The 26,373-nt window shown below is 49.1% G+C and overlaps 8 protein-coding genes across 8 annotated transcripts; 4 read left to right on the forward strand and 4 right to left on the reverse strand.

Annotated features, from left to right (window-relative positions):
* Nucleotides 1-185: 185 nt before the first annotated feature.
* Nucleotides 186-1,865, reverse strand: TPS1_2 (glycosyltransferase family 20 protein; the record flags this gene model as incomplete). Its single annotated transcript, XM_033570723.1, has 5 exons — nt 186-231; nt 292-631; nt 687-1,057; nt 1,108-1,483; nt 1,565-1,865. The coding sequence occupies 5 exons, from the start codon at nt 1,863-1,865 to the stop codon at nt 186-188; spliced, it is 1,434 nt and encodes a 477-aa protein (XP_033426755.1).
* A 1,035-nt stretch (nt 1,866-2,900) lies between these two features.
* ATNIH1004_006088 (trehalose-6-phosphate synthase) lies at nt 2,901-5,801 on the forward strand (the record flags this gene model as incomplete). Its single annotated transcript, XM_033570724.1, has 3 exons — nt 2,901-2,923; nt 3,002-4,334; nt 4,401-5,801. 3 exons carry the CDS (start codon nt 2,901-2,903, stop codon nt 5,799-5,801), a joined length of 2,757 nt encoding a protein of 918 aa, XP_033426756.1.
* An 889-nt stretch (nt 5,802-6,690) lies between these two features.
* Nucleotides 6,691-9,183, reverse strand: ATNIH1004_006089 (putative chromatin assembly factor 1 subunit B; the record flags this gene model as incomplete). Its single annotated transcript, XM_033570725.1, has 6 exons — nt 6,691-7,288; nt 7,344-8,430; nt 8,506-8,742; nt 8,820-8,922; nt 8,989-9,004; nt 9,080-9,183. The coding sequence occupies 6 exons, from the start codon at nt 9,181-9,183 to the stop codon at nt 6,691-6,693; spliced, it is 2,145 nt and encodes a 714-aa protein (XP_033426757.1).
* Nucleotides 9,184-10,072: 889 nt separating this feature from the next.
* Nucleotides 10,073-11,070, reverse strand: ATNIH1004_006090 (uncharacterized protein; the record flags this gene model as incomplete). Its single annotated transcript, XM_033570726.1, has 2 exons — nt 10,073-10,534; nt 10,588-11,070. The coding sequence occupies 2 exons, from the start codon at nt 11,068-11,070 to the stop codon at nt 10,073-10,075; spliced, it is 945 nt and encodes a 314-aa protein (XP_033426758.1).
* Nucleotides 11,071-11,374: 304 nt separating this feature from the next.
* On the forward strand, nt 11,375-14,227 carry ATNIH1004_006091 (uncharacterized protein; the record flags this gene model as incomplete). The annotated part of the gene is made up of 5 exons (XM_033570727.1): nt 11,375-11,384; nt 11,442-11,481; nt 11,550-11,863; nt 11,918-13,926; nt 13,979-14,227. The coding sequence occupies 5 exons, from the start codon at nt 11,375-11,377 to the stop codon at nt 14,225-14,227; spliced, it is 2,622 nt and encodes an 873-aa protein (XP_033426759.1).
* Nucleotides 14,228-14,664: 437 nt separating this feature from the next.
* Nucleotides 14,665-15,714, forward strand: FGAOX3 (alkene reductase; the record flags this gene model as incomplete). The annotated part of the gene is made up of 1 exon (XM_033570728.1): nt 14,665-15,714. One exon carries the CDS (start codon nt 14,665-14,667, stop codon nt 15,712-15,714), a length of 1,050 nt encoding a protein of 349 aa, XP_033426760.1.
* A 5,596-nt stretch (nt 15,715-21,310) lies between these two features.
* On the forward strand, nt 21,311-22,339 carry ATNIH1004_006093 (acetate uptake transporter family protein; the record flags this gene model as incomplete). The annotated part of the gene is made up of 3 exons (XM_033570729.1): nt 21,311-21,717; nt 21,778-21,952; nt 22,013-22,339. 3 exons carry the CDS (start codon nt 21,311-21,313, stop codon nt 22,337-22,339), a joined length of 909 nt encoding a protein of 302 aa, XP_033426761.1.
* A 1,088-nt stretch (nt 22,340-23,427) lies between these two features.
* Nucleotides 23,428-25,633, reverse strand: ATNIH1004_006094 (uncharacterized protein; the record flags this gene model as incomplete). The annotated part of the gene is made up of 4 exons (XM_033570730.1): nt 23,428-24,157; nt 24,215-24,330; nt 24,384-24,703; nt 24,760-25,633. 4 exons carry the CDS (start codon nt 25,631-25,633, stop codon nt 23,428-23,430), a joined length of 2,040 nt encoding a protein of 679 aa, XP_033426762.1.
* Nucleotides 25,634-26,373: the final 740 nt, after the last annotated feature.

Below are 26,373 nucleotides of genomic sequence, written 5' to 3' on the forward strand. Positions count from 1 at the left end.
AACAGGTCAATGTGTCTATTTGTTGCTGTGAATTATAAAATATATGCCGTCGCATGTAAAGCCGTAGCGTTTGTTCATGAGATCACCCTTGTGTCTATCTCTTATTATCCACCATGTCATTGTCCGAGTCCTTTAATTCGTCGCTCAGATAAGAAAGAAATAAACCAGCTATTCCTATTTCTGGTCTAACATCGAGATAGTTCAGTCACGAAGGATTTACCCCAAAAGGCACTGTCCGAATTAGTAATGATCCTGTACTAGCATTGTAGTGCCTCGAAAGTCAACACTAACCTCGTGTACTTAGAAATGTAATTGCTGAGCTTCGTATAATTTGAAGCCCGACGAACATCATCCATCGACACAGCCTCGAGATAGGTCCTTGCAAGCTCCTCGGTATTCCACGGATTGACGAGGAGACTCCCATTGAGGCTTTGGGCAGCGCCGGCGAACTCGGATAAAATCAGTGCGCCTTTGCGCTTCTCCTGAGTTGCAATGTATTCGAACGACACCAGATTCATTCCATCCCGCGTGGAAGAAACAATGCAGACGTCCGATGCGGCGTACAGAGCTATAAGTTCGTCGAAGCTGACTGATTTGTGTACAAAGTGGATGGGCATGTAATCCACAGTCCCTGTCCATCGACTGTCAGTATGGTGCAACTAAACTTAAGACTTGGCTAGGCTCACCGAACTTGCCATTGATACTGCCAACCAGTTCATTCACGACAGCCCTTAGGTTTTGGTATTCTTCAACGTCTTGGCGACTCGGGACTGCGACTTGGACTAGAACCACTCTGCCAACCCATTCCGGGTGATTGGAAAGAAAAACTTCCAAGGCGTGCAGTTTCTGTGGGATGCCCTTGATATAGTCGAGACGATCCACACTGACCATCAACTTTGTTCCCTGGAACTTTTGTTCGATGTTCGCAATGCGGTTTTGCACCTTGGGACTTTTTAGTCCTTCGATGAACTTCTCGGGATCAATCCCGATTGGAAATGCCCCCACATTGATAGATCTGCCCTGGACCTTAACACTGCTAGGGGTTGTAACTAGACCTCTGGGTGTATTGTTAGCTTAAGATGGCACTGAGTATCAGAGTAGTCTTACAATATGTGAGTACAGCTGCTCAAGAAGTGGCGAGCATAGTCGTAGGTGTGGAACCCGATCAAATCACAGTGCAGCATGCCATGGAGGAGCTCGGATCTAACAGGAAGAATCCTATAGATCTCACTACTAGGGAAAGGCGTATGGAGGAAGAATCCAATCCGGACGTTATTTTTTCCCAACAAGCGAAGTTGCTCGCGGAGCAACTCGGGGAGAAGCAGGAGATGATAATCATGCACCCAGATTAGATCACTATCACGAGCCTCACTGGCAATTGTCTTAGCGAACAAGCCGTTGGCTTCGCGATAGGCTTCCCATGCGCCCACATCAAACACTATTTCGCCAGGATGATAGTGTAGTAGAGGCCATAGAATCGAGTCTGACAGGCCAGGTTAGCTGTGATATTAATAGGCCTGTCGTTTGCTGCCAAGTGGCCATGCATGTGCGTGCGTATACTTACTGGAGAAGCCATTATAATGACAATCTGCTAACTTGTCATCCATGAATACAGGAGTTGCATTGAATTCATCCTTTAGCCTTTGCTTTACAGAAGAGACCTCGTTTTCTGGCACCTCTAGTCCTGGCCAGCCATACCACTGGAAGGTCGTCGTCTTCGACAGACCACTCAGTCCTGTAACAAGTCCCCCTGAAGACATGGAAAACTCATATTTACCACTTTCGGAACGACGAATACTGATAGGTAGACGATTTGAGACGATAAGCAGGCGAGAGTCGCCCGCCGCAGAGACGGTGGCGGGCATCACAAAGAGCCACAGAGGCCGACTGCCCTGCTTCGTTTGAAATAGAATACGTCAATTGAGGTTGGTGGATAGAATGATTAGGTAGTTCTATATAGTAGATTGAGTGGGAGTTAGGGAGAAAATCTTAAGCGAATGGAGGAGCGGTGATGGTTGGGAGTCTAATTCACCCTGCTGATGTGTGTACACCCTGAATTTTCAGGTATCCACTTCCTGCCTCGTCGCTTTCGGCTTCGACTCCCCCACTCAACCCCTTCTTGGTGTCTTCCATCGTGCTATCCTCATCCCTATTTCCATCCAGCAGCAAGCTCCTCTTTCTTTCCCCGGAGTAGATTCCCTAATTACCCCCCCCAACCAATCGTCCCGTTTTAATTTCCTTGGATCAAGGATTCATGGATCCTGTCAGACGCTACCTTGGTGTTGGCGGATAAACCTGCGGATCACTTCGGGATCTTCACGTCATTACTGTTCTTGGGTCCATAATGTGGTTACAATGGTATGATTTAATCGATCTATGGGAGGATTCAGATTCCCAGGCCAGTTATCATCATCATTTTATCCACTGTGATGGTTAACACTAAGGTTAAAGCCAATAACCGTGCTTCCGTATCATTCCATCTCACTCTGTGCCCAAACCAAACAATAAGACTTTTGTTACACCATAATCGTTCTAGTCTATTAATTACTTTCCAACACAAAGGTCCAGAATGGTCTATTTTTCCCTTCCATACGCTTTATCATAAACTCTCACGTTCCGTGGCCCAATCAAGGATGCTACTATTCCATAATTCATTCTACCATGCTGCGAGGATGTCTAACGGCTGGATTTGTTAGGACCGTCGACTTCAGAGCATATGGAAGACTGGCAGAGTTTTCTAAACGATAACATCCTTTAATCGGGAGTCATACCTGACGATCATATTTTTAATGGTCCTTTACAGCCGTCCATATACTATAATCTCCCTGTTTGCCTTCTCTGTAAATAGACTATAAAATTGGGTTGGAAGGAGCCAATCTCCAGAAACAGCTGCTGATCAAATGACGGTTTTCATTGTCTCTCTGTAAGCTTATTGCTCCTTTCTTTTATTTCCCCTTTCTTCTCATATAAAATTGCAAGACTTACAATCCTTGGGAAATAGCTTTCTGCCTTATACTATAAATTTCCAGGCTACCGAATTGAAACGTTGCAAGTCATCTGCCAGCCACTCTCATGCGGATGACCAAACTATAGGGCGACTGGCAGAAGCTTACCGAAGACGTCGTTCAAAAGATTACAGCCAGTTATCGCTGACTCCTGGAGCGATAACACAGGATGAGACAATCTTTAAGCCATATGTGTCCAATTCTGCAGGCGAAATCCCATCAACTGATGAGCCCAATAGCCCAGGCCCTAGTGAACCTCGTGCTGTTTCCTGGGGCCAGAGTTATCGGTTCAATCAACCAAGCGCCAGGGTATCCAATTACCCCAAGCCCTCAATTCTAACCCCCTTAAATGTGGGGGGTGACTTGGACAGGTCAACCGTCGTCAATGGCACCTTGGTGACCCCCGATGAAGAAGATGATCCGGGAATCCCACGGGCATTGCTCTCTGATGTTGGGTGGACTGTTAAAGCAGCAGAACAAGGCAATGGTGGCCTGCGGAATGCAGTCAACGCTGCTGAGGAAGTAGGCGTCCTTTCGGACAAAATGTGGGTGGGAACATTGGGCATGCCAACCGACTCGCTGAAAGATGAAACTCGAGTCAATATTTCCGAGACACTAGAAGATTCATACCAGTCGATTACTGTATATGTTGGTGATAATGAATTTGAGGGGCATTATTCGCATTTCTGTCATACTGTCCTGTGGCCCGCCCTTCATTATCAGATGCAGGAAACTCCTCGGCATACCGAGTATTATGACTACTCCTGGAAACAATACGTGAAAGTCAACGAGGCATTTGCAAAGACAATTGCTGTCTACTGGCGCCCAGGTGACAGTATCTGGGTTCATGATTACCACCTCTTACTTTTGCCATCTTTACTCCGCGACATGCTACCCGAGGCAGAGATCGGCTTCTTTCTGCATACCTCATTCCCTTCTTCCGAGGTATTCCGGTGTCTGAACACACGAAGTGCACTGCTTGATGGTCTCCTGGGCGCCGATCTTGTTGCTTTCCAAACCGATGAATATTGCTACCACTTCCTCCAGTCATGCAGCCGTCTTCTCGGCCTGGAAGTTTCCGCTCGTGGAGTCCAACTACGGCGTCGCTTTGTTCATGTGAAAAGTCTACCCATAGGCATTGATATTAAAGCCTTTAATAAACTGCGCCAAAGTGCTGAGGTGAAGGATTGGGTTGCCAATATTTTCTCCAGATATAAAGACAAACATCTTATTATCGCCCGAGATAAGCTCGATACTCCCGGTGGTGTTAAGCATAAACTGTTGGCTTATGAGCTGTTTCTGAAAAAATATCCCAAATGGAGAGAAAAGGTGTGCTATCATATACGAGCTTGTCGAATTCCATGCGCTGTATGTACAGTACACTGACTTGTCCAGGCTGTTCTCGTCCAAGTTGCTTCAGGGTCAGAGAGTACTGAATTGGAGACGCAAGTCTCGAAGATCGCCATAAGAATCAATTCCGCCTATTCAACACTTACGCATCAGGCTTTGGTGCTTTTGAGGCAAGACGTTAGTTATGCGCAGTTCTTGGCTTTGATGAGCGTGGCCGAAATTCTCATGGTGACCAGCCTGAGAGAGGGCATGAACCTTACATGTCACGACTATCTTCACTGTCAGGATGGTAAAATAACACCCCAACATGGTGGCTCTCTCATTCTTAGTGAGTTTACTGGAAGCGCCTCTATCTTCCACGGGCACGAGCTGCTAGTCAACCCATGGAGCCACAAAGAAGTCGCCGATGCGATCAACAAAGCGCTAGAAATGTCACCGGAGCAGAAACACCGTAACTGGAAGTTTTTGATTGAAAGAAAAGCTCCATACACTGCGGTGTCCTGGTGCAATTCGCTCCAGACAGCATTAGCCAAGGCGTACAGCACGCAACTAGCTCGCGAACTTAATCAGGTCTCATCGCTCTGCGTGCCCGCCTTGGAGGAATCGTATGAAACTTCCAGCTTACGACTTTTCTTTCTCGAGGATGAAGGTAGCTCTTCCGTTACTTCATCGCTTTCGCACAGATTGCATTCATTGCTTGAGCATCTGACTCTTGACCTCAAGAATGTGGTATACGTGACAAGCAGCAAGAGTCCTGAGCAGCTCGAGTCTATGGTCAAATTATTTCCGCATCGGATTGGATATATTGCAGAAAACGGTTGCTTTAGACGTGATATCGGGTCATCTCAGTGGAAGTCGTTGATCGATATGGAGAAGGCCCAAGACTGGAAATCCGGCATCTGCAAGTTGATCCAATACTACCAGGAACGAATCGAGGGCACTCAGATGGAGGAGCGCCGCTGTCTTCTGACCTTCAAGTATAACAACGCACGCGATCCAGAAATCGCCTCGCGACAGGCATCCGACCTTGTGGATCAAATCAATGGCACACTAGGTAGCGAAGCAATCCGAGTCATCCTCACGGAGGGAGCCATAGGCGTTGAGCCTCGGGATGTGACAAAAGCCAATGCGGCTGAGTCCATCCTGGAGCTATTACCACGAATCCCGGACTTCCTGTTCGTCGCGGGCGGCACTCGCAGCGATGAAGCCTTGTTTCGCTGGGCAAACCGACTCCAGTCCACAAACACAGCCTGCAGCGTAACGACCCTCACTACGGGCACTCTACCCACGGAGGCCAAGGCCGTGCTACCGAGAAACGTGAACATTGCGGACATTTTACATGCCCTATGCGCCCCACCACTTGATGGACGTCCATCTTGGAATAGCGACGGACCCCTGAAAGAGGAAGAAGCTTCCCTTTCCCGGCATCTCATTGCTGGATGTTGAATATCTATAGTGACTGACTATTGCTATCTGTTTCTCTCTCCTCTTTCACTCCTAGATTTTCCTATCTTTTCTATCTTCAAATCCCTACTTACTGCTATTATTACTCCTTTGCATTCTTCCAAACCAGCATCCAAAATCATGTGACTGCAGCATGACACAAAAGCATGTGGACATAGGTAGATTATTCTAGAGATATTGAATAAATACTTTGGTGATGCCATTAATATCAATCAATCTATGGGTATTTAACTAGAATATCGGCCTGCATAACAGATAGATTATTTATTTTACACCCAAAACTCGCACCAGCATTTTTACGAAGCCTAGAAAAACAGAAAAATAAAACGCATAAAAGAGAGAGACCAAGCAAGAACAAAAAACCATCTAAATGGAAATATAAGGGAATCACAAGATAGAAATAGAGAAGGCTCAGAGGGACAGATAAAATAAGGATAGAAGGGACAGTTCAATCAAATCAATAGTTAAAATAATGGTATTGTTATACCCTCACATCCAGGCCCCACAAAAAATATCAGGACGGGAAAAATGGGAAAAATGGAAGGATACCAGAAAGATAAATACAACATATCCCGTAGCAAAACCAATTAAAGAGTACAACGCACCAAAAAAAAAAAGGAAAAAATTTTGAGAAGAACAAGAAGACCACAGATACAAATACTTGGTTGATGACCTGGATATCTTCATCAAAGTAGAGGAACAGGTCGGATGTTGCGGAATCAAAATCACCATAAATCATCTCATCAGGACGAAACTCGTCGTAGCCACAAGGGTCAGTCGGGGTCATTCATTCGCCGTTCAAGATTAAGAGGGTCAGATCATAGAACGGTAGGGGGTAAGGAGGGGGTAGGGAATGGAGAAGAAAAGTAATTTAACTGTTACCGTCGGCCTTCTGAGACTCGTCTGGCCGGGAAGCGTCATTCCCGGCTGAAACAAGAGTTGGTGCTACTCGTCTCTTCTTCGGTTGTTGTACCTGTGGTACCGTATGGTCTTCTTCCTTCTCGGACTCGCCCGCACGTTTGCCTAGGACACTATTGCTGACGGAACTTGTGCCACTCTGGGAAACAGCAGACAAGGGTGTCTGTGGCGGTGTTGAGAGCGGAAGCGTGGGAGGTTGCGATGAATGAGCCGCCGTCACCAACGGCACAGACCCTAGGGTGGGCGTTGGATTGTTGACCACAGATCCCGTTGCTTGCTGAGTAGTGGACTGCGTTGTAACTGAAGACACGGAGTTGGACCGGGCCGGACTGGCCGGAGGGGCCTGGGCTGCGTTGACTGGAGCAGCAACAGGGCTCGGCTTCGTCGGCGGTACAGTGGTGTGACTGGTGGGCTGCACGCCAGCGTTTCCAACCTGGTGAGCCGTTGCCACCGGGGCGTTATACGTCTGGCCTAATTCTCCCGGCGTAAAGGTGAGCGTAGAACAGAATCCGTCCGACGAACTCATAATCAAAGTCAAGCCATCGTTCGACCTAACAGTAGTTAGCATGGTTTGAGGGGTACGCAAGGTTACGGTACACAACTCACCATGCCAAATCCGTGAAGGTAGCAAAGTGTAGATTGCTCACCACGCAGATCGGCGTCTGCTGCTGGGTATCGTAGACCAGAATGGCATCCTGTGTAGCCACGGCATATACAATTCGATAGGGGAGATTGAAAACAGGTGTTGGAGTGGGGGTAGATAGGGGGCTCTCGTCTTTCGAGGTCTGGCTATTTTTGGATGGAAGGTCACCAGCTGCCGGAACCGACGAAGGCGGCCTTATCGAGGAATTCTCCCCCGTGGAGCTCACCACCGGGTCTGGGAGAGAAGCAAACGCCTCTTCTCCCGAGGAAGTGTCCAAAGTAATATGGCACGCCGGCTGAGGGGCCTGTCGTAGACTGTAGAACACAGGAGAGCATTTAACCGCCACCGAAGGCTTCTTGTGGCCGGGGAGGTGTGAAATGGGGGGTTTGTTAAAGCCCGCCCGCGTGTAGACGTAGACAGTGTTGATGATCTCATCTGTCGTCTTGGTAGAATCCGTCGCTGATACATGCGACGTCTTGTACTGACCTGCTGGTGTGAATAGTAAGCTACCGTCGGGGGCGAAAGTTAATCGCCTGAAGAAAGAGGTGAAAGTCTCGTTAGCATAGATGTTGGCGTTTTTGACACCCAGCCCACTCAAGACACCGGGAGATGGCACCTCCAGCGGCTTAACCGCCGGCAGCGGCAGCGACGGAGCAGGAGACGCAGATCGGCGGATAGATGGGGAGGATCCAAAGGAGGAACGTCGACTATGGGACACAGGAGGGGGATCCATGGGGAGATTCGAGGCCATTGGAGTGCCGGGGGTGGATGGCGCGGGGGAAGTGATAGCGGCTGCATTGCTGGTGGCTGTCTGAGACCGGATGGCAGGATCTGGCGGAGCAGGACTACTAGAGGCAATGCGTTTGGCCGGCAGATCCATCTTCAAGAATTTCCCGTGGGAAGTCAAGGTGAATTGGCCATCCTTTGTCTTCAGTGTATATATGTGAACTGATCTGTCAGACGATTGGGTCGCGACAAACTCGTTGAGGGGATCCCATGCTACCCCTTGGACGTAGTGCGAGTGTTCGGCAATTTGGCGCACCATTTGTCCTGGGAAGTTGTCCGACTATCAGCATGCTATCCTCGACGGTGAAACTTCAAGGATGCGGCGGGGAAGACACCAACCGGTTTGGGCGTTATAAATCCGGGCGATATTATCCATACTCCCGGTGATAATGAAGACCCCATCGGGGGACCAAGCGAGGTCATAGATCTCTGCGCCAGATGAACGGCACATATGTTTGACTCGCCATGTTTCCTGGTCATCCGATCGATCCTCTCCCAGTCCACCCTGAGTTTGTAGTTCCGACGGGACCCAGAGTAAGACGTTACCGTCATCCCCGGCAGATGCCAGCATCTCGCCTAGATAAAGAGTCAGCGGGAGACTATGGGAGATTTCCAACGTCTACAAGAGAGAGGGAGGGGGGTCTCGCTTTTACCTTTGGGGCTAAACCGGACTACATTGACTGCTTGCGTGTGCTTCACCAACGTGCTCAAATAAGACACTTTTCGCTCTTCGCCGGTTGATTCCACTCTCCATAACTAGAGTGTTTTAAGGTCAGAAAGGCGGACGAAGAGGGGGATATCAGGGAAAGAAGGAGCTCATACTCGGACATTGTTATCACTGCCGAAGAGATCAGATCAGTACAGAGTCTCGAAAGGAAAAGAAGAAAGAAAAAGGAGAAATCAGTGAACGTACTTTCCAGCCGTCGCCAGGCGACCTTTGCCATTGGGATCGAAATGTACCGAGTAGATGGGGGCATTGTCGTTGTGCCACGCGATGAGTAGCGGAGTCGCCTTCATTGTGAGCACGGGAGCTCAATGGGCTCCCCAATGAAGAACGAGTGGCGATCAAGGGGAGAGAGAAGGTATATCGGATGGGGAATTATCGGGAGAAGAAGAGTCCAGGGGAGAAAAGAAGACAGCAGAGGGGAGAAAGTGAGCTGAGACAGCCGCTGCAGAAGAGAAGAAAGGCGATGGTGAAACAATAGCCGAAAGACAAGTCGACAAGCAGCGTCCAGGAGGGGGAAATACCGCAGGGCCGTGGTGGAAAACGAGAGAGTCCTGAGAAATTAACGCGTTCTTGGGTCGATATTGTTGTTCCTCTTCTTGCTCGGTGGATTGAAGTATTGAAGGATGGAAAACTGGAAGTCGGCGATTGTTCTTGATCGTCGCTAGGTTTGGCGTCTCCGCAAATGAGCGACAACGTGACCGTCAGCAGCAACTCGATGGTTTGGGGCGAGGCGATCGGGTTGAGGGTTTGGGACGTTTTTGTGTATTACTGGGGGTCTTATCTTGGTCTGAATCTGTATCATCTAGACAGTTGGTCCTGTATCTCTCCTTCTCTACACTGGGATACAGAAGTAACTTTTATAGCTCTGCCTCAGGCTGTGGCATCACCCCCTTCATCTCGACCCACACTTCAGACAAACAGAAGACATTAAAAAAAAAAAAATAATAATAAATAAAAAACAGGCGATTATTCATATACTCTCATAAATCTCCTTGTTTTTTTTTATCCATTATTATCCACAAATCCTCACAGTAACGCCCATGTCCATATTCAAACACCTATCCAACCATAGGCAGCTGTGGAACGCGCACATGGCATGTCAATTGCTAGGAGTACCCAGTAATGATAATAGTAATACAAGTGCTTGAAAATCCTCCCCATAGTCCACCGTCATCTATCTCAGGTGATCCATTTGCCCACCGTCTCTCCGAACCAGCTCACGGCCTTCTCCCGCCGCTTGGACCGGGCATCCTCCTGCGACTTCATAAATGGCGTCGCCTCCTGCGCGTACAACTTCTGCTGCTCCAATTGCGCATAATGTGCACGGATCTCCAATTCTCTTTCATGCGGAGTAAGGCTTTCTAGGGGCTTGGATGGCTTGAATCCGGCTGGGATCGGCTCTCCTCCGGGAATCTCCAATGCACTGGAGCTCGAGCTGGGCTCTGTGCTCTGTTGCTTCGCCTGGGGGTTGAAGAGCGATGTAAGAGGAGGTGGTTCCTGACCTGCCGCCTGGGCTTCCTCGACTTGTTTCTCGTACCTCAGCATTTCATGGTACAACTTGTCGGCATGCATCTGGATGCGTTCTTCTCTTTCGGGATCCCACTCGAACGCAGAGGCATAGCCTAGAGCCTGGAGAAATTTCTGAACGATCATGAGCTTCGGCAGTGCCACGATCCAAAGCCAGAGGTACTTACCGCCTGAGTAGTGAAGCAGCGAGAAAAGGTCGCATTCTCCTCGGAACACATTGTCATCCGCGACTGCAATCGTTTCTTCCAATTCCCGGTCTGGAAGCAATAGGTCAGGTCCTCATGCTCCAAGGCGCAGTTCTCCATTGCCGCCCGATGGACGGTGTCGCCCCGCTGCTTGTACTTCTCAATCACCCGTTCAGCACCCTTCATTTGTGAGTCTTCGTTGGCTTGCGGCTTGTAGGTCTTCCAGAGGTGGGCATAGCGGCCGTCGGGGAAAAGTGAGGCAGTGGGAATGGAGGTGGTTGAGGGCTCATTGGTATCTGATGGTGATGGGTTCGTATCGACTGGCTTGGACGCATCCTGCGACGAGGAGATCGGGGTCGTAGGGACGTATTTCTTAGGTGCTTCATGCTCGAGGTATTCTCGGAGACCCGGATCTAGCTTTTTGACCGGGTCATCCTGATCGGATTTGCCCCCAAACCAGCCCATGAGTGTCGACGAGACGAGTGAAATGCCCAGTTAGAATGTCGTAGAGACCGACTTCCTCTGAAAGAAGAATGCAGTATTGTCGTACGGTAGAGGATAGGTATAGAGGCCGTAGAAGTCAAGATGCGGAGACGAAGAGAAGCCACTTATTTGCGCCAAGCCGTAACGTAACGGGCGGGCCCGGCGCTCTCTTGTTCAACTCCTTCCATATTTCATCCCCCACGACACGCTCTCCTTCTCTCCATCTCCTCTCCCATTGTTTCGCGTGGTTTTGCGCGCAGAGCTAGCGGAGCACCGCTTCTCGACCATGAATTCCAGTGCGTCTTCCCCTGACAGGTCTTCTACCGCGTCGAAACTAACAAGATGACCGACAGCTCGAGAGGAGCGGCTGCAAATGCGGCAGCGCGGAGCAGCGTAGGCGCATCGTCCCTGTCGAATTGAGCTCGAGAGTGGACTACTGACCCTGCGGTTTATGAGAACAGGACCCGTAAGATCAAGGAAGTCGACTTTGGCTTCTCGTTTGGCGCTCCCCCGCCCGAAGAACTCTCCCAGCCCTCGTCGCAACCGACCGAACCCCCCGCGATCCCTACCTCATTGGCGCCGAAGAGCTCACAACCTCCTCCAGTGGTGCAAGAACGGAAAACACCGCCTCCTCAGACCCAGGAATCGAGTGAGCAAGCTGTACAGCGCACCCCGGGAACGGCGCGTAATGCACTCCCTGAACGGCCGTCGACGTTTGACGTGTCCGGGGACGAGGCGCCAGACCTCGGACGTAGCAGCAAAAGAAGAAAAATCGGTGCGTATATGGTACGGACGATGCTAAGAGTCACTAACGCTGACCTTTTTGTAGAGCCCCCTGCCTTCGGTCGCAGGATATCCCGGCGTCGAGATGGCACGCGACAAGGTAAACAAGCTTCTCCGCCTCTCCCGAATGGCACCGTGACTAGCTCACTCGCACAACCCCCCATTGAATCCGATGTCATGTCTACTTCTACGAATGTAGTGGGTCATGAGAATCAGCCACCGGAGGCAAATGCCGGTCAGAACAAGGAACAAGCGCTACGAAAAGCACCTGAACTGGCGCTTGAGCCGGCTGCACCAGTACTTGAGCCAGCAGCTTTATCACCACCACCATCAAATGAACTAAATACATCAAGTGAGCTACCGGCCGCACAAGCCCCGGGTTCGTCAGCCCTTGCGGTTGATGTCACAATGGATGAACAGACGGCCCAAGTAGACGGACTGGTGAAGGAAAGGGGCGACCGGAATTCCCCAGGAGCTCAACCAGCATCGCAACCGAACGGTACATCGCCGTCCGATACTGGCAGGGGCAAACGCAAACGACGAGGAATCAGTGCGGGTGAACGTCCACCGCAGAGCACCTCAAGTCCACCAACCGTCAGCGAGGACACACAACAGTCATCGCAACCTACATCTCCGAAAGAACACCTGAATGCCATCAAGGGGAAACGCAAGAGACAGGAACCAAGCGCGGATGGTCGTTCCCCATCGCAGAGCGTTGCAGCGTTGGAGACGCCCGGCGAGGCTACCAAACAGCTAGCACAAACTCCGTCGCCGGAGCCATCTCAAAATGCCCCCAAGGGAAAACGCAAACGACGAGAATCCAGTGCGGATGCGCGTTCCTTGCCGGAGAGTGCTGCAGCTTCAGGAATTGGTGGCGAGAGCCCCCAGCTTTCGCCAGCACGGCTTCAGCCACCAAAAGAAATTCAAGATACCGCTGCGGAGACGGCGTCTCAAACGTCTCAACGAACAAAACGACTTCGACCTCAAAAATCCGCCCAGGAATCGCCTACCGGCGAGCAATTGGAAGAAAGCAGGGCTGGCCCAGTTCGATCCAATCCAGCAGAAGTGCCATCACGTCCGCGTCAGGAGTTGAGAAGCCTTCGAAATAAAAAGGCGAAAGCGACCTCCCCTAAGGTCCTCGATGCCAACGAAGAACCAGCTGATCAACGTGCCCCAGTTCGCGTTGCCCCTGAAGCTGATACTGCGAATCATGAAGATATTCAACCACGCCAGGCATCAAAGGAGAAAGGGAAGGGACTGAAACGCGCCGGGCGCGTGGAGAAGAAGTCTCCTAGTCCGCCCGAAGTTGTAGAGGTACCTCGACCGGGTCGCAAGAATACGAAACAACCCGAGGCATTGGGTCAAGAGCAAGAACCTGATCGCGAGCCCGAGCCTGAACCCAAACCCGAACAGTATTCAGCCCCCAAACGTGGCCGTGGTAGACCGTCATTGTCGAAGAAGAGTGGCAGTACAACCACACAAGCCGAAGAATGGACAGCGCAAGAGGACGCAGACGAGAGCGCTTCTCGACCTACAAGGAGAAAACCCAGGCAACCTCGCGGAGAAACAGTTCCGGTTACAGTGCATCGTCTCGCTAACGCCGCTTCCCTTGGCGGTGATGTAGGTGGCTCAGACTCGGAGGAAGGTGACGAGTCTGACGAGGAGCTCTCAACCAGACAGAGGACGAAACTCCCCAACAGAGGAGGCGTGAATGTTGCTGACGTGCTCAGCCAGATCTGTCGCGAGACACTAGACAAGACGCTGACGACACTGACCAACGGGATCTCGAACGAAGGCAATGCTGCCCGGCGGTCGGAATGGAGTCGCAAGAAGAAAGCCGTGGAAGCCTACAGGATGGAATTGGAGAGTCGTCTTTTTGAGCTGAGCGAGCTGCTCGACAGTAACTTTATGCTGGGGGTGCAGCTCCGAAAGGCCAAACGCGAGATGATGGACAAGCGGAGCCGCTTGTTCCAAGTGCGCAAAGAAAGGGAGGCTGTCGCACTGCAGATGGACGCCGTCCGCAAGAAGCACCGCGAGGAGGAGGATGTCAGAGCCGTAAGTTCTCGACATGATAGACGGTGATCGTATATATCTAACAGGATATCAGGCCCGCTCTACTATTAACCACTCTCTGCACAATCTAGATCTCGTCCTCGAGCGGAGCAAGAATCGCACCACCGATGAGAATGAAGAGGATGCGGCCGATTCATCTCCGACCGTGGGACTGGAATTTATGCTGCGTACGGTAGCAGAGAGTGCGAGCTCCCGAGCGCCTGGAGCTCACGGAGGGCTTTTAAACCAGATAAAGGCATTCAACGCACAGCTGGAATCCGCAGCGCAGAAGCTTGAAAGTTGATTTTTCGGATGAGATTTGTTGATATACCCTTGGGCGTTTATGATTACGTTTGGATGGTTCGTGATGGTTAATTCTAGCATTTTAGTATAAATTCAAGCTTATCTGCAATCCAAGTCTCCAACATGATACTGAATATACTATGAGTTAATGAAATATCTAGAAATATCTAGAAATCCTTAGTCATGATCGATTGCAAATCTTGAATTTACTAACTCTGCAATGGCGAAGTGGCAAGAAAAGTGAGTTATCTGAACGATTAGAAATCATACCGAAAGTCTCCGACCATCCGAGCGTCGCTATATAGCGGGATATATACCTGTAAATTTACATTAAATTATTTATTCAATTAATCCATTATTCCAACCATAAATCAAAAAATGTCCAAATTATTCACCCCCCTCCAAGTCGGACAAATGACCCTTGGCCATCGTCTCGCCATGGCCCCTATGACTCGCTTCCGAGTCGGCGACGACCACATCCCCCTCCCCATCGTGAAGGAGCACTATGAACAGCGCGCCTCCGTCCCCGGCACTCTCCTCATCACGGAGGCAACCCTTATCTCGCCACGTGCGGGGGGCTATTCCGCCGTCCCCGGGATCTGGAGCGACGCGCAGATCGCGCAGTGGCGCACCGTGACGGATGCCGTGCACGCCAAAGGCTCCTACATCTACATGCAGCTCTGGGGACTGGGTCGCGTCGCGAATCCTACCGTCCTCCGGAACGAAGGGAACCATGATCTGATCTCCAGTAGCGCGGTGCCTGTTTCTCCTGACGCGGCGGTGCCGAGAGAACTAACCGGGGAGGAAATCCATGTCCTCGTTGCGGAGTATGCCCAGGCAGCGAGGAACGCCATCGCTGCGGGATTCGATGGCGTCGAGATCCACGCCGCGAATGGATATCTGATTGATCAGTTTATTCAGGATACTGTCAACCGACGCACAGATATCTGGGGAGGGAGCGTGGAGAATCGCGCAAGGTTCGCGTTGGAAATCATCCGTGCCGTTGTTGATGCTGTCGGCGCGGATAGGACTGGTATTCGGTACAGTCCGTTCAGTACGTTCCAGGGAATGCGGATGACGGACCCGATCCCGCAGTTCGAGTATCTGGCTCGGAAGACGGCGGAGTTCAACTTGGCATATGTGCATGTCGTGGAGGCGAGGATCGCGGGAAGCACGGATGTCAATGAGACTGGGGATCGGTTGGATTTCTTCCTCGATGCTTATAATGGTGCTGGGCCAGTGATTGTCGCCGGGGGGTATAAGAGTGAGTCGGCTAAGGAGGCGGTTGATGTGCGGTATAAGGACCATGAGGTGTTGGTTGGGATTGGGAGGATGTGGACGTCGAATCCGGATTTGGTGTTCAAGATCAAATCGGGGATTCCGTTGCGGCCGTATCAGAGGGAGGTCTTTTATCTTCATGGGAATCCTAAGGGGTATGTCGATTATGAGGTTAGTGAGGAGTTTAAAGCTGCTCAGGTGGCAGCTTGACTCTGATTGTTGTTTGATTGGCATTGTTCAGCGTTGCATGGCATGGTATAAATTTTTATATTGTTCGTGTTTACTGTATAGACTAGATTATAGTGTATCCATAAATGGTATTAGATTCACATTCAAATCTACAAAATATTCCTGAAGTGTATGAGATGGCTGCATGTCTCCTCGAACTGACGAGAGTATCAACTTCATATATATTCTTTTCGCGAGTATCTCCACCTGCATCTGTATGTCTTCTCTCTTAGAGTAAATCGCTGTACGACATTTAAACTAAGCTAAAATCTCTATATCCCTAGATATCTCTTATATCTCTAAAATATTGACACGTCGTCAACGTATTTGGGTATTAGGTATAGATAGTGGAGCAAGATATCTCCTATAGCAGGTTGTCCAGTCTATTTATATGTCCAACATTGATCAAGTCAGATATTAAATTGCACTTAACTGGTAGGTTCTCACAGTCTGTAGAATTTTTGCATTATTCACTCTGTATTGTTAAGCAATTGGCGTGATGCTATTGTATAGAAGTCAAGTCATATATTAACAGGCGTATTAAACCAAGTGTTTTGAATTCTAGGAAAAACTGTATCATAATCTATAGATATCATATCATGAATAACATGAATTACTAACTAGTAACCAATCAACCGAACATTCAGTCTGCACAACCAATTATTCTAGTGTTGAAAGCACGATTCATCCATACTAGTGCGTATCCCATGAATTCAATAGTTCCTAACCCATTCCATCCACATAGTAAAACCATACATGAACCAAGCCAGACCGCTTTTTCTCCGTAGATCTCCCCACAACAGACAGTACTGCGTAGTATCACCGAAGGATGGTCAAACTAGATAGTAAAACTCCACTCTATCCATAATCTACATAGTACTAAGAACCTCAATAGGAGCGGTATGGCATCATCGATGGATCGACAGCGTCCATTATTCATCCTTGATCATACTGAATAAACCTTATGGATCTTACTAGAGTTCTATACAAGAACAAACCTAATCAATGCATCCCAACACATGGCACATCACCTGACACTATCTGATCATCCGCCACTTCCGCACCCCAACCATACGAGTAAAAAGTGAGACAGAAAAATGGGAAAAAAAGGACCCCATCGTATGATTTCCCCCAATCAAGTCACTCAGACGGTCCAGGTCCATCTCCATCATACCAATAATATCCTCCTGTCCGCGCTCTGGGAATTGGGGAATCCCCGCATGCGGGGCTGAACTTATGGAGACGAGTTTAAGTTTGTTGGAGAAACATGGTATTCCGTATGTTAGTCTGTTAGCTCATCTAAGGTATGGGAGTATAATGAATGGACTACGGGAAGTTCCAACGCAATGCCGAAGGGATTCCGCTCCGCCGAACCGAGCATACTCTGCACTCCTTTGGTCCCTTGAGGCTAGCCGAAAAATTTTAGAATTTCTCTCTTAAAAAAAACAAAAGCAAAAATTAATGAAACAAAGGGTAGCTTTCCCCGGATTTTTCTGTACCGTATGCATAATGGACTCGTACATGCGTGGATGGAACCGATGCTTTAGTTCGCATTGATTACAGTATAGACTGTACCTTCTCCGTACCCAGTACTTCTCTGTATCTAATACTACAGCAAGTACGGAGTACTTACTCGGAGAACCCATAGAATACACAGTAAATCCACCTGTCTTACTCCATCTCTGGTAAATTGTAAAGAATGAATCTATGCAAGAGTGCTATAGGGCTGTCGATCCCCCTCATCCCGTGACTGACGCACAGAGAATCCTTTGTCCTCAATGAACAGATTCGAATCGTCCCGTCTTGCAAGGATTCAAGCCGTCTGAGTGTATACTGTCTGATATTGGCCTGTCGGATGTACGGCATTAATATCTCCGAGTAAGAATATGGCGTGGAACTACTGATATGTTCTGTTCTGGTATACACTATACACAACCAGTGCGGAGCTATCTCCGCATTTCCCCATGAACAGGCTACCACATAAGGTACGTACTACTTCGTAGTTTCTGGGGAATACTCCATAGCTAAGTAGCAGGTTCAATCCAAGACAAAGCCCAGTCCCGTCTTCCACGTGGATCATATTCGGATTGATCCCTACAAATACTATGGTTCTGACCGGAGAAAAGGAACCGAACCTGACCTGACCTGATCTAAGCTTTTCGCGACCTGGATCCCTAGAGAAGTTAAACACGGAGCACAGGATGTGATCCATGGACATGACAGTCACGAGAATCTAATACGGAATCTGACCGACTCGATGGACATCAATAGCACGAAATCCTGCTAATCCAGTCAATCCATCGAAGACGTGGATGACGCAGCTAATCACATAAAACAAGGCTTAACAAGACAACTAGCTGAAACGAAGGATTCACGCCAAGGACATGGTCGTAGCGTATTAGAGACGAGTTTGTTTCTCGCGGGGAGACTCTGATCTCTTGGAAGTACTGTGTAAGTGTTGGGAATTAACTTGGTTGGGACTTAAGAGAATAGGAAAGGATAAAAGCAAGGTAATTTGTGTTCATGTGCATGTGCACGATACGTATTGCATAAGTGGCTAACTAAATAACTTAGTTAAATCATGCAATGTTATTATTAATAACTCGATTAAAATATTTTGTAATTTTTATTATTCAATTGATTATATCACTGTCCCTGCGTACTGATGGATCTTGGTAATTTAAATACTTTCTCTTGTCGTGTTTACTGTGGCTGCCAATCAAAACTCTCATAGATCAACATAAATGCACCTTAAATTAGTCTCTAATAATTAGCATGACCTGCAGCATACTGAGAAGGACTTGGCTCTGGGCTCTCTCACATTTTTTCCCTCCCTGTGGCCAATTGTTAATATTAATAATATTACCCTAGCAAAATAGATTCCTCGCGCTGTAGAATTCTGAATAATTGTGATATAGCTACCTAGGATATACCTAGTTTCTTAAATACTCTGAATGCTCGGAAGTCTCACATCATTCTAAATATATAGCAATAGAATTCTGAACGCCACATTCAATTCATATTTACCTTCTCTCTTAGGTCAAGTGGTATGCAAGTTGAAACCTTGTCTGTCTCGGCGTACATATACCTGTTACCCGAGAAACCTTTCTACACAGCACAAGGATGCAGATCATACCCTCCCTAATATCTTTTGTACGTGGACGACCCAACTCCTTGCAGTATTTTCCGACGCAATACTGAGGGAGTGGCTACTGGATTGTAAGGACAGTCGGGACCGGCGTCTCCATGATCTTCACGGTCACCCTGAAAGTTGTCTACTATAAAGTCGGTCGGGCTCGATAGAATCTTCGCACCCCGCTGTCAGTTGTCAATGGTACGATTTTAGGGATGACAAGCCGTGGATAACGGGTCCCTGAGCTTGTTTGCACGCCATCGGAATGAGCAGCAGTTTAGAACGAGGATAATAATGAGGAAGGACGGAAGGGAAGGAGACCCCGAGACCGAGAAGTCAAACTCAGACTCTACCTTGCCCCCAAGTGGAGATGAACAGAGACCAACTCAACTTAGTAGGCATCAGAGTGTATTCCGCGGATAGTAACGTGTCGGAGACTGCAGCTGGCCAGTGGCACCTCGTCGTCGCTCCAGATCGTCTCGGGGGATTATTGGTGCGTATCCGCCACGGCTGACGGGGAAATCTAGCTTTGAGCCGACCGAGAGACATCTGGACCTTCTCTTAGCGTAATTACCTGGACAAGGAGATTTTTATTCTACTCTGCATGGATCAGAATGGGCTATCCCCAAGTGATCATAGTAGATGAAAATATGACGAACCGTTCACTCACTATCATCTAAATTACCCATAATTACTTGATCGGAGGCTCGTATTTCCGTCGCCAAGACCATGGCCGGAAATAGCACTCCTCCTTGACCAGGGTGATCTGGGCTCACGATGAAACCTCACGGTGCTCCAACTGAAGGAGACTTTCACGAAGGTCTCATGTCTACTTAGTTCAACCATGGATAGGTGTCATCAACCGTCCAGCGACCCACCCCAAAAAGATGTACACAACTGGACTCTGGACTGTGGAGGACTCCGAGTTCGAACTCGAATAGACTGTAACCTGAGTGAAGGGCCCACTCAGTGGTGTGAAGCCAATGGTTTACTCAATTAGCCGGGCACTAGGAACTTTACCCTACTGCAGTAGGCAAAAGACGGCTCCTGGCATGTGTTGGTATACTGAAAATCATTCCAAGCATCCTTATAAAGATACACGAACTGGAGTCAGGAGTTACTCCATACAGAGTACTCCGTGCAGAGTGCCAGGGCTGAAATATATCGCGGAGAATAATGGCCAAGCCCATCTGCAGGTACCTAGATTGGTAAGGTAAATCCGGAGGCGAGGCCCGGTTAGTAATTACAATACGGGCGCCACATCCACAGGTACAGGTACCTAAGTATATGGACTGAAAGCAGTATGGATCATGCTGTCCAGCACAATCGCCATCACAGATCTGCTCAGACTGAACAGGTGCTGCTTCCTACAGAAATTAGTGATCGGTACTACATACTTACCACCGAGGAATAGTCATATTCCCATTCCTTTCCCTTCAGCCCAGACGGTGATTGGCGGGATCCCCAGACCAAGATGCCACTGGGATGAATTGAGTAATGAAAGTTGAGCCAAGGTCCCGACCGGTGCCTCTCCACTTCCGTCCCCGGGCTCTTGGGAAATACTCAGGCTAGGATGAGAAAAGGAAGGAAATGGCCATCGATACGACAGGAGAATGTGGATGGAATGAAAACTTCCCTTCATCCTTGACCAACCATCGACTCGTCCCAGAACGCTTCTTGTGTGGTCTTATTGATGCTGTGGCTGTTTCTTCCCCGCTCCCCAATTTTGTGTCATCTTTCGTCACTTTTTTCTCCTCTTCTTTTTCTGGATTTGATCTTCTCTTGCAGTGTACTGTATATCTTCTGGTAGACGTGTACAGTGGATGTCAGAAAGTCTGCGGCCTGTCCGTCTGGTGGATTTGCAAATCGTTGAAGGGTCTTTTGACACTAAACTGTCCATCAGCACCGTCGCTCCACACCCATTCAGGATCTAGGTTAAATAATAATAATAATATTAAAAAAATAAAAAATAAAAATCAGAATAGAAAAAATAATTAATATCCTCTGGTTGAGCAGGGGCAAAAAAAAAAAAAAAGGCCCCAGCTAAACTCACTAAAACGGCCCTTCCTCCCCATTTGGGTAAGTTGCTGGTCTCCCCTGCAACCTTCGCTCGTCCGGCTGGCTTTCTCGTCGTCTCGTCGTCTCGTCGTCTCTGTCCGTTCATCCTCTAAATTCAGCTCGTCCCCTCTCCCGTTCTCCGTCCCCTCCTCCTGTTCGACTTATTCCTCCTCGATCTTGCACGGTCCCCATACCATCAATTCGATTGTTATTGATCTCTAGCAGTGCTGTGCGCCCTTCTGTTCTTCTTGCTTCCTGTTCTGTGGTGTCATATATTTTCCCATCTCTGCAATCCAGCTAGCTGGGTTGCTTTATTTTTTCCCCCACTTCTTCTGGATTGAAACTCAATTCGTAATCTCTCGTCAGATTCGATCCTAGTCCACAATCATGTCCGTTGAACAGAACAACGTTTCTCTCGAGAAGGACTTAGCCCCTGTGACGACAGAGGGAAGCCCTGATGGTGTCAATGGAACAGGCGCTCCTGTGACCCAACATTTAACGGCTGAGGAGACCGCCAGAGCGGCTGCCCGCTTTGGATACGGCCCTCTGTCCCATGTCAACACCAAAGAGGCTATGCTCCGTCCGTTCGGCGGTGAGTTCCAGCCCGGTCTATACAAATCGGTCGAGAGTCGCAAGTTCGCCAACCCGGCTCCTCTGGGCCTGTGTGCTTTCGCTCTCACCACTTTCGTGCTGAGCGCAATCAACATGGGGGCGCGCGATATCACTGCGCCCAATATTGTGGTGGCCCTGGCTTTCGGCTATGGTGGTCTTGTCCAATTGCTTGCGGGCATGTGGTAAGTGCTGATCTTCTCTTCATGTATGTTGTCGAACCGCTCCATCCTGACGTTCCACAGGGAAATGGCCGTCGGTAACACTTTTGGTGCCACTGCTCTGTCCTCGTATGGTGGTTTCTGGCTCTCGTTTGCGATCGTCCTGACCCCGGGTGGGTTCAACATCCAGTCGCAACTTAAGAGCGCAGACAGTGGTGGTACTGCCATGTTCGACAACTCTTTCGGCTTGTTCCTCATGGTAAGTCCTCCGGCGGACTGTATCGATCACGTGGGACTCTACTGACTAGCGGTCTGTTAGGGATGGTTCATTTTCACGACCATTCTGCTCTTCTGCACCCTGAGGTCCACAGTGGCATTCTTCTTCCTGTTCTTTTTCCTTGACATTACCTTCCTCCTGCTTGGTATCGGATACATCCACCGTGACAGCGAGGGTAAGCCCAACCCCCCAATCATCAAGGCGGGTGGCTTCTTTGGCCTGTTGGCGGCGTTCTTTGCGTGGTACAATGCTTTGGCGGGTATGGCAGACGACAGCAACAGCTTCTTCATCTTCCCCGTGGCTCACTTCCCCTGGTCCCCCACTGCTCGCAGCCGCTCGCAGAAGAAGACCGAGCGGGAGACTGTTTAAAAGCGATGTACGACCTCACCGCAGCCCTCATTGTTGGGCTGTTAGGGGTTTCCAAGGGACAACAGTTCCGTCAATGGGAGGGAGATTGTGCTGCATCTTAGATACCCATTTTTTGTAAGATCGTGGCTGTGGGATTTGACATTTGCGACCGGCAGTCTAGATGCGCATGTGCGTTTGATTGCGGGATGCGAGGAGTTTCACCGCAGCAGGTATAGGTCATTGCATAGTAATTGCCTTTTTTGTGTTTTTCCTTTGTGCTCAAATACTATCGGTTAAGGGTAATAATGGTGGTGTCCATGTGATTGTGGTGGATAATGAATTAAGGATGAGATAATCTATATCTAGCTTGACTTAGTGATGTTATGCAACTTTATAATGACAGGAATTAGTATATCTGGTTTGACTCATACCTGGGCTAAGTAGAGTTCACTTGGCTGTTCAATTGCCCTACTCTAGGTACGTATACAAAGTACCTTGTTAGTTTTCCAGCAAGGAATAATACAGAATGGAATAGAATAGATAGACAAAAGTAAAGGAGACACAAACCTGAACGTATCAAGAAGGAGAAATGAAAGTGGAAACGAGAAGGGAAAAAAGGAGAAAAAGAATTAAATAAATAGATAGATAGGTAAGCAGAAGGTTTTTAATTTTAATTTTAATTTTTAACTATTGAGGTTGGATGTACATCGGATGTACTGTACTTTAGTATGTACCTAGTACTTCCGCCCGGTGATTTCTCGGTCTATTGATCTCGGGGGTAACTCGGTGGGGAGTTGGTATCGGTTGAAACTCGGTATAGAACTGCTTGTCTGTATGTACCTGAAGAGAAGTTAACACCGTACTGCAAATACTACCTACTACGTACTTCCATTGGGTATGTAGGTGTTTCAGATATGGTATTTTATCCTAGTCTATTTTTTCCCTCTGTCTTGTATTTAAAGAGGAAAAGCGAGGGAAGGAGGAAAATATATTGCTCAGATCAATTTATATCTACGAAGTCAGTTCATTAATACCTACTTGATTTCTATGTGCATCTTGTCTATTTTATCTACAACTCCTATCCAATACTCCTGAATAAGAATGACCGCCTATGGTATTTCCATCACGTGAAGTTCATCCCAGAGACCACGCAAAGGAGTCAGGAACACCCGATCCACGTAGAAAAAATTCATCATGTGGTTTCGCAGTTCCTGCCAGGACTGGATACCCTGGTTGCGGATAGCGGTCGCTAGCTCCGAGACGAAGAACGTCCGCTCGGACGGCATTACCTTCGACGAGCAGGCGCCGATGAACAGTAGCCAAGTGAGCAGGTCGAGACAGAAGTGGAAACAGCCCGTCAGGATGAGCGATTCGAGAGAGCTGCGTAGCATGACGATGGGTTTCGGGAATACTGGGGCAATGTTCGGGTAGAAGTCCCAGATGGCGGAGTTGTGGAAGATAAGGCAGGCGAGACGGACGCAGCCTTCGATAGACGCGTCGCTTTTGGCTTCGCCGTAGGCTGTGTATCGGTTTGAGTGGAGCGTGTATTCAACGTAGAGGACCTCGGTGTTGAAGTAGCCTTCAATTTCATCGTCGAAATCCTGGAATACAGGGCCTTTTACCCATTCTGCATACCATACCAGTTCCAGGAGATCCATGATCGTTTGGGATAGAACGTCGCTGAATATGCCCGGGACTTTTGTTAATGATATCAGGCGGGATGCGGTGCGCTCGAGCTCTTTGGTTGGTGGCACAATGGCAATTTGTGCCGGACGAGCGTCGCGCACAAAAGGAAAGATCGGTTTGGTGAATGCCATGCACGCGACTCGAATGTCCGTCCTGTCCCAAGTTAGCTCCATATGCTCTCCTGTCTGTTCATCCCAAGCGCCGACGAACCATGATATTTGATATCGAATGTCGGGAGAAACGTCCGTTAATTTGTTCCTCATGCCAACCATCTGTCTCAAGCCGGCCAGGTGGATTTTTAGGTAATCGGGATTTCCGGATGCAATCTAACCGGTCAGTCATGGCTCACGTACTGTAGATCGGGATACTGCCGGCATACCTCGATGGTGAGAAGAATCGACACGGCCGCAATTAACTCATCGCTGGAAGCTTTGATCGGATCCGATAAATCCTCATTGACCAGCCGAATCGTTTCACCTCGGTGGTGAAACGTGTCAAGCAGTAACAGGCTCGATCCTCGCTTGTTCGGATCGACTAGGGGAAATTCCCCGGTTTCCAGGGCCGTGTTGGACGCCGCGACACATATACATGCGTGCAGGGAGGCGGGATTATTCTGAACGAGTGACGCCCAGTGAGCCTGTAGTTTTGGGCCGTAGCGGCGTTGCAGTGGATAAGCGATGTGAGTAAGGTCGAATAGGACTGCGCGGTTGAGTCAGCGTTAGCCTACATACAGCTTCGGGGATAGTCCAGCTTACAGTGTTGGAGATGTCTAAACATTCGGTCAGTCAGATGAGTGTGCGTCATATTAAACGGATCCTTGTTGGCGCCATGGCCCAGATACACCGACGGCGATGATGTCGATTGGACCGAGGCATGGACTGGGGCATGGACTGGGGCATGGATCGAGGCAATGGCATAATTATATGCAGCGCCGGATACAGGGGTGCCCGCCGTAACGGTGGCATATCCAGGGGCACTGGTGACCACCAGATCGTTTCCTCGCGTCGGTTCCTTGTCTCGACCGGCGGAGGGCGCGTTCACAAGCGATCTCCCTGACGGGGGAGGTGCGGGACCTGCAGCAGCGCTCTCTACCGGTTGAAAGGCGAGATGTTTCAAGGTCTTGCTCCTGTAGCGTTTGGTATTCTCCAGTCTCTTCTTCCGATTGTGCTCGGACATGACGTGGGAACGAATCCGTTTGAGGGTATCCTCTCGCGTTCCCTCCGATACGGACTGCTGGTCACTATGGACCCAGAACAGGGTCGATCGACCTGCGGACGCATTGTTGGTCTTTCGAGGTTTGCGGGACTTGGATGCCGTACTCGGGCCATCATTCTGATGGTTCACATTTGGAGCTGCCGACGAAGTTTCGTCTTTGATATACGGCGAGGCTGCTGAGGACGGGGGGACGTTCCGCGGTGTCGCAGTCGGTGCGGACACAGGAACAGGGACAGGGACCGGGACCGGGACCGGGGCAGGCACATATTCATAAGGGGGGTTCGGATAAGTTATGGGAGGAGGATCGGACAGCGTGGACGGCATCATCCACGGGGGATTATGATGCGCAGCCGGGTGGATGGGCAGCACCTGTTCGCCTTGGCCCGAGGTCTGAGGGGGGCTCTTGGCATCCATGGCTTGAGCAAACAGACACTATACGAGTATCGGCAGGAGAGAAACAGAGGAAGAGAAAGAGATAGATGGCTGAATGGCCAGCACACTGCCCTTATTAGGAAAAGTCCATGGCGAAGATGCTTCGTTGGTGCGAGAAAGAAAGTGGAGGGGAAATAACTGAACAGCTGCAGCCTGGAACTTCCCTCCAACAAGATAAACACAACAAATGCATCAACGAATAGATTCTGGCTGACAGCATCCAAAACATTCAAAACAACGGGTTCGCCCCACCTGTAGCTCTCAGTCTGGCGTATATCCGAGCATCTCCGATTCTCTTTCTTGAGCTCGTTTCTCTGTAGTTTTGACTGGCCCGGAATTTCTCCGCGGGAGATGCACCGCTGCCATTTGGCTTTGGCGCTAAGATTAGACCAAGTTGGAGGACAAAGTTCTTTTGTTAATAAATATTTCTATCCGGCTCAGTGGGGAAGAATGAGTCGTCTGAATGTTCTTGAGGACTGTCAATTATGGTCGTCCTTTGTAAGTCGATCGACTGCATAGTGTGTAGGACTACTACTGCGGAGTACTGTATGTGTATGCCATCGTCCCACTGTACGAATCTTAGAGGGACGGTCTAATCTAGTAAACTCACGTTGACCGAGTGGACCAACGTTCTCTTCGGTGCACTCCATACAAAACTCATATCTCGAATAGAAGATATCTTTTATTACAGGTCCTAGTCGCTAACCAGTCCTTGCTATCGC

The sequence above is a fragment of the Aspergillus tanneri genome (assembly GCF_003426965.1).
Source record: "Aspergillus tanneri strain NIH1004 chromosome Unknown AapTan_4_pilon_pilon_pilon, whole genome shotgun sequence".
Lineage (NCBI taxonomy): Eukaryota > Fungi > Ascomycota > Eurotiomycetes > Eurotiales > Aspergillaceae > Aspergillus > Aspergillus tanneri.